Source organism: Mesitornis unicolor, unplaced genomic scaffold (genome assembly GCF_000695765.1).
Source record: "Mesitornis unicolor isolate BGI_N332 unplaced genomic scaffold, ASM69576v1 scaffold15003, whole genome shotgun sequence".
NCBI classification, from domain to species: domain Eukaryota; kingdom Metazoa; phylum Chordata; class Aves; order Mesitornithiformes; family Mesitornithidae; genus Mesitornis; species Mesitornis unicolor.
Genome location: NW_010172718.1, coordinates 461 through 8,110, shown reverse-complemented (window position 1 = coordinate 8,110; position 7,650 = coordinate 461). Strand labels below are relative to the sequence as shown.

At 37.3% G+C, this 7,650-nt stretch overlaps 1 protein-coding gene across 1 annotated transcript; it reads left to right on the top strand.

Moving 5' to 3' along the window:
* Positions 1 to 219: 219 nt before the first annotated feature.
* Positions 220 to 6,273, top strand: LOC104537568 (E3 UFM1-protein ligase 1-like; the record flags this gene model as incomplete). Its single annotated transcript, XM_010180492.1, has 7 exons — positions 220 to 435; positions 1,146 to 1,291; positions 2,455 to 2,483; positions 3,211 to 3,308; positions 4,147 to 4,261; positions 5,467 to 5,597; positions 6,215 to 6,273. Coding segments are annotated over 7 exons (794 nt in total), but the record flags the coding sequence as incomplete, so codon positions are not given.
* Between the last annotated feature and the right edge of the window lie 1,377 nt (positions 6,274 to 7,650).

Here is a 7,650-nt window from a genome sequence, read left to right as displayed (position 1 = left end):
GATGCTAATAACGCTAGAGTTCAGTTATCTGCGAGAGGTTTGTGCATTTACAGTGGGCAGCCTCACTACCGACAGCACAGTTTCGTCTGCTCTCCTGGCTACGTCCACTGGGCTACAACTGCTGGAGCCAGGCTTGCGTGAGGAAACGCTGCTTCTTTTTTATTTTTTCTTGCGGGTTTCTTTTTCGTTTGCTGGGTGTTTTTTTTATAACGACCATAGCTGCAGCAAGGCCCGGCAGTGCCGAGGCGGCTTTCCCCCGACAGGTGGTGCTGCGGCGGGCGGACGCGTCGAGGAGGTTTGTCCCCGCTGGCTGCCTGTAGCCTGCCCGGCAGGGCTGACGTGTAGTGGCGAGGCAGCTATGGCGGCTGCCTGGGAGGAGATTCGGCGCCTGGCGGCTGATTTCCAGCGGGCTCAGTTTGCCGAGGTTGCTCACAGGTGAGCAGGGTGGCGCCGGTACCTGCTGCGGCCTCAGAAGCCCGCCATCTGTCACTGCGGACCTCCTTGCAGGCGCCCCGTCTCCGCCGGCCCTCTCCGCCCCGACGGCCCCGCTGAGGGCTCTGCCGCGGCTCCCGGTCCTGACACACAGCGGTGGTCTGGGGGGGTTCGGCCAGGCACTGCCCCTCTGCAGTCGCCCACGGACTGGGGCTGACCAGTGTGTCATGGCTTTTGAGCCCCGAAGGGGCCCCAGAGAGTATATGCGGGTTCACAGCAGCGCTTTGTTTCTTATTCGTGTGTTGAGCAGTTGAGGTTGTTGCCCAGAACTTTTTTTTTATTAAAGAAAAAAAAATCCCAAACAAAGAAAAACCCTTAAAAAAAGTACAGAAGGTTCAAAGACAGAAATTCTGCAAGCACAGCCATTCCTAAATTCACGGGTAGATGCATTCTTTACAGCAAAAGGTGCTGACAGCTGTTTAGAAGTCACTTTAGAGAGATGACCCACGTAATTGAAGCCAAATGGATGATTCAGGGGATTATGAAAAAAGCAGGATCATGAAATTAGCTTTTTATTGTATAAAGTATTTTCACACAACTGCAAGTAATCTCTGTTGCATTTCCTGTGTTTTGTATTTTTGAAACATCAATTTAAAGATAATTTTAGCAAGTACTTACTTAGAATAACTGATTATTCTTTATGGTGTTGACAGATTGTCAGAACGGAACTGTATAGAAATTGTCACTAAACTGATTGCGGAAAAGCAGCTGGAAGTAGTGCACACACTTGATGGAAAAGAGTATGTCACTCCAGCACAGATTAGTAAGGAGATCCAGGATGAGCTTCATGTTTGTGGTGGTAAGTGTGCCATTTGCTTTATTCCTCTGGATTTGGAAGTTAATTTTGAAGACTACAGAAAGGATTTGAAAGTTTTCTTAAGCATCCTTAACCCTGAAAAAAAATTGAGCTGGCTTCCTACTGTTTTATCCACATGTGAATTCACCTACTATTATTTTTATTCTCAGCAGATGTGTGTTAAGCTTTTAGGTAGGCACATCAAGATGTGTTACTCAGTTCACCCATGCAGAATTTCTGAGGTAGAGGTGGTCTAAGAACCCTGTTGAAGGAAACTTGGCATTTTAATGTGGTTAAGTATGTGGCCCAGATGTTTGGCTTTGACTCAGAACTTCAAAATCATAATATGATTTACCATTAATAATAATAACATTTATTAATTGTCATTGACAGGTCTTTTATTATACCATTGTGACAAGCCATCTCCTTTGTAAGATCTGACTTAAAAATGTATAAGGAAGCAAATACACTTCATACTGCTTTTTGTCAATGGTTTTAATGAGAAGATGGTGTACTGCATCTTTACTTATATTTAAGGATTAATTTCACAGCATCCTATGTTTGGAAAATTTACTTCCTTACTATGTTCATGCAGATCAGTCATTTTCTTATGATTACCACAACTATGCTTCAGTTTGTGTTATGCCATTGTGTATCATATCAGTTTGATAGCTTGAATTTAGTTTGAAGTTGCTGGGTTTTGATAGTAGAATCATGCAAGGGTAGAAAGTTTTGGCAGTCTCCATTTTGATACATGTGGACTAGTGATCAAATTCAAATCAGCATCAAGGCAAAAACTGATTGGGAGGGAGTTTGAACAGTGATTTTTACTTATGGAATTTCTGTATTGGATTCTCAGCCAGGCTATAGAGTAGAACAATATGTGGTATCTTGTACTGACAACCTGTGGTTTCTGTGATATGACAACATATAAAGCTGAAGTTGGTTTAATTTTCAGGACATGGTTTAGTGGGCATGGTGGTAATGGGTTGATGGTTGGACTTGGCGATCTTGGAGGTCTTTTCCAGCCTTAATGGTTCTATGATTCTGTAATTGATCTACGAAAAGTAATGAAGAAGTATTTTGCATGCAATGGACTGTGCTATATTTTAAATCTGTTCAGGCATGTTTTATATACTAAAAATATATTTGTACTTTTTTTGCAGGTCGAGTAAACATTGTTGACTTACAACAGGTAACTTTTTAGTAATAAAAAAATCACATACTTATTTGTTTTCTTCACCATGTATGTTGTAAATAATTGTATTCCAGCTGTTCTTTTTAAAAGAGAACAAAGTTTATGATGATCCGGTAGCTCATGTCGGCATTCTGCAGATTACATAATCCATCCATTTATTGCTTTATTGAAAGCTTATCTCTGCTTAATGTTAATCTAGGACTTCTAAAATCACAACGAAAATTTACAGATACTCTTTATGAACTCTTCCTTTGTAAACTAAGTGGGTCAAACAGAAAAGAAATATGTTTCCCATTTAAATTTAAAGCTGCAGGAGCATGCGTAATTAACTTTGCGTGCTTATTTGGATCTTCCTTCTACCATCACTAATCTCTTGTCTCCACTAATCTTTATCCTTCATTAGTGACTCTGTGACTGTTTTTTCCCTTCTGGCTTGAGTGAAATTATTTGGAATAAGAAAACCTTTCTGAAATAAAATTTAGTATTTTCTGTTGATAACTTCCTGGAATTTTTTATTAAAGTTGCAAAGAAAGCGCTTCCCCCTAAAACACTGCTGTTTTATTCCAAATCACAGATTAACTGCATATGTGTGCAGTAGTAGAAGATAATAAAAGCAGCTTTCTTCAAGACATAGGGATTTGTAACTGTAATATCTCAATGTTTGAGAATTAATTTCAATTCATTTCAAATCTGATAAGAATTTTTGTTGTTTGGGTTTTTTTAGGTAATAAATGTGGACCTTCTGCACATTGAAAACAGAGCTAATGACCTTGTTAAATCGGAAAAAACTATTCAGCTTGTACTGGGACAACTTATTAATGAGTGAGTAGTTTCAGAAGCAACATGTATAATTCACTTATTTTTTGAAATGCAAGCAAAAAGTGATGGCCAGCCTTTTTTGCTTCTGAAGTGAAATACATTTTTCTTGACTGCTACTAGGGCTGCTTGGTAAAAAGTGCTTACTTTCCAACTGGCGAGCAAGGCCTCTCAGCAGACCATCCAGTGAATCTGTGGAGCAAAGGCCTTACTGAATGTCTCTGCCCAGTACCCTGCACTTAAGAAGCTGCATTTCTTACCCAGTGTCTTTGTGTACAGCAACCAGATCTCATTTGCTCTCTGGCTTTGCTTTCTGCCTCAGCTATTGACAAACCCTCTCATTTTTCCCGCCCCTTGCTTTAACTCTCAAGCCCAAGATGTATGAGCGAGTTATTTCATGGCATTCAGCACACAGACAACCACTGAAGTAATATTCTTATGGGGTTGTCTTTATTATTGATTGTGCTGCAGGATTTATTCTTGGCAAAGAATGTGAAGTTCCTGGCTCTCTTGAAATAATTAAGATCTATCTTGCTCATTAAAGCCCTTTTTTAAGTCTCATTGACATATAATGCTTTCCCTTCCTGCTTTTTGACTGTTATATAAAAGTAGATAAATGACCATTTTTAATACTAGCTACGTGGTTAGCAGGCTTTTTAAAAAAACTCCACTTTTCCGCTTACATCGTTCTCCTTTATTCAGTTAAAATAACTTTCAGTTTATTTTTGCAAAGATATAACAAAAATTTATAGGGCCAGGTCAATTAATAATTCAGAATGTGGACAACAGGTGGATCTTGAATTTCACGCTTAATGTGTTGGGATTTCTTTTGTTTTTAAATTAGGAGTTACCTGGATCAGTTAGCAGAAGAAATAAATGATAAACTACAGGAAACTGGTCAGGTGACAATTTCAGAACTCTGCAAGGCATACGACCTTCCAGGAGACTTCCTGATACAGGTGATGCAAGCCACCAACCTAGCAAATGTAGAATTTACTATTTTCACCTTCTTGTGTCATCTTTGCAGTATCCATGGCTTTAGTTGTGATGAGTTGCTTGTCCTTCTAAGCAGAAAAGTGCTAGATACGTAAAAGTAGATACATAAAGCTATTCACAGACTGAGGTTGATGTTTGCCTTTTCACTTATGGGGAGAGTTTCTTCAAAATCTTTATGACTGTTAGGGACAGATTAGGGTTAGGAGCAGGTTAGATAAGTGGAAGATTGAAAAATGTCGTTGTATCAAATATTAGATAAAATTACTCCTGCATTTTCTATCAGTCTCATTAGCTACCCAGGAAGCAGAAATACAATGGTAGAGACCTTTCAGTTTATTCAGAAAAGGTAAAATAAATGTTTGTTTCTAGAAGCTGAAGCGACGCATTCAGAGTAGAAACAGCAAACTATTTACCTTTGTTAGTGACTATTGTAGTGTTTAAAAGGATTAGGGAGAATTCTCTTACCATTGTTGACTTCCAGTCAAGGTTCGATTTTGGTTTTTTTCAAAGGCTAATCCTATGGCATGTGTTTGGTGAACAGTCCTATTGAGTACCACAGACAACCTTGTTGACTCTCAGTTTATGAACAGATTTCCTCTCTTATTTGTTGCTTATGCAAAAACATTTCTGACATACAAAAATTATTACATGGTTTCTCTTTGTTTCTTCAGCAGTATTTCCTGGGTTTAGTTCACTTTGCAAAGAGGCACGTTTTTAAACTGTTTGCACCTTTTTCTTTGTGTTTATTGTTGCTAATTTTTGTCTTGACTGTTTGAAGAAACAGATAATGAATTTCTCTGCCACTGTTTCGTACAAAATTAATACAAAGATTAAATCTTTGTTTTCATTGTGCATTTTCAAACCATACTTATTTCTTTTGCAAAGTTCTCATTCATTATTAAATATACATATATCTGATAGAAGAGGGCATTGTTAAGAAAGCTGAATTCCCTGAAGTTTGGAGTTTGAGCCATAATGGCATCAACTTACATGTAGTAAGACATGTTCTCAATTTACCTAAATAACAATTTCCACTTGTAGTAATTTCTGAGTATTTTGTCTGTCTTAACAAAAATAATTTGCTGATCTTTTAATCCAGGGGGTTTTTATTAATTTTTTGTTTAACATTAATATACATTTTAGCAGTCATCTCGGCTTCTATTTACAGGCATTGTCCAGGCGTTTGGGTAGAATTATCCACGGACAACTAGACCAGGAAAACCGTGGGGTGATTTTTACAGAAGCCTTTGTGTCCCGTCATCGAGCACGCATTCGTGGTCTCTTCACTGCGATTACTCGGTAAATTGCAAAATCTACAACTGCATATTAAAATATTTTTACTATAGGTCTTTATGGACTAAATTCACTTGTGATTGAAAAAGAAAAGAAAAGAAAGACCTATGGATAGATTTCTTTAAGTGTAGTTCAGTGAGGTGAAATATTTAGTTATATTAGACTCACTTTTCTGAAATGGGGACCTCCTTTTTAAAGGAGAACAAGTATAACAGTATACTGCATGCAATATACTTAAGTTTTTTGGCCGATGAAAACGTTAATCAGTAGTATCTATCCTCGTTGTCATTCCACTGCCCCCCAGTCAATTACAGATTGATGTCTATCCACTGCATGGGATTATAGATAGTTTTTTCTTATTAAATCAATAATCTTTTCTGTCAGTTTGTTTGAAGAGAAAAACTTGGGACAGCATAAGTTTCCTTACAATATTTATTGTAGCTTTGTTATAAGATATAATTTCATAGTAATTCTAAATTAAAACTTGTAAACTGTGTTAAACATCAGTGTAGCACCCTGGGGCTAAGATACTATGTAGTTTTGTCCATCTGGACAAAACTCTTATTTCTAGATTCTCCACATCAATTTCAGGTCATTAACTTGGTTGTTTCTTTTTTTCCAAGGCCTACACCTGTAAGTAACTTGATCACTCGCTATGGATTTCAAGAACATTTACTTTACTGTGAGTTTCATTCAGACCATTTTGTAGTTTTGTTAGGTAATTCGTAGATTCCTCATTACTATGAGTATGCTTTCAAAGAAGCATTTTCATATATAGCTTTAACTCTGGAATAAAGAACAGTGTGTTTCTCTCTAGTGTAAAAAGTGTTAAACCTTTTGTGCTATCCATAACTAAAGAGATGTTCTCTGTATCTAAAGCAATGAACGCATACGTTGATGAAATGCCTCTGGGTGCAGAAAGATGCAAGAAGTACTTTTTGAAATCTGTTTTGTTACTTGCCCTTAGCTATTGACAGCTTTATCAGTGAAGCACACAAAGGGGACAGATTTTATGTAGCCAAATGGCATTAACTGCTCTGGATTTTATTTATTGACATATCTCTGTGATAGCAAGGCAGAGCTTTTGTAATACTCTTAGTTAAATGTCTTTATATGCTAAGAGATAAAGCATATCGTTAAACTGTTTGCTTTTATTTTCCACACTTCCTTTTTAAAATAGAAATTCATAAAGATTTCCTATCCAACTGCTGAAACTTTTAGGCAGTACTTAATTGTTTCTCTCTTCTAGTGCTGCAGCTTTTCTTTGACTACCAGGAATCTCCTCCCATCTGTCCAAAATGCCGCTTCAAGCATCATTAGTCTTATATGCTGGCTGACCAAGTGCTGTTTGTCTTTGGAATCCTTTAATGGTTTTCTATCTCTTCTCATGAAAGTTCATATTTCTGTTTTGTTGATTGGGTCTTTTTGCCTTCAGGGCATTGCACACTTTAGCTCCACTGTAATATCTTTCTGCTTACCTTCTTGTTCTTTGCGATGAGCTTATTAATTAAAGATTAAAATGGTAGCATTTACATAAAATCATATAAGCACTCTACTTTCACATAATCAGTTTGTTTCCTCTTTTTTTTTTTTTGAATATGCCATCTAGATATTCATAGACAAAAAGGAAAGTTGGTTAGACTGCATTGTAGTAATGTTGCAGTACCAAACAAACCTTAATGTCAGGTGACAGTCTTTTTCAAACAGGTCCTGCAAGTACCTGATCATTTATTGCTCATTTACATTGTCAATGTGAATTGAAGTGCTAATGTTTTCCTGTCACCAGTAATTGTCACAATGGCTCAGTGTGTTTCTAGTACTTCCTTTTTCTTGGGTTAGTTTTTGTTTGGGTTTTTTTTGGTGAGTTTGTTCATCTTTTTCTTTATTTTTTTTTACTGTATTTCATTTCCTCTGCAGTTTCATAAGTTTCAAAGAGCTTTTTACTCACTGCCAGAGCCCATTCGATTTTATTTTATCTATTTTCTGAGATACCGTTCAATTCCACAAATGCTGGAAACTTGAAAAATATCTTTTCAATGATGTTACTTATATTCTTCAC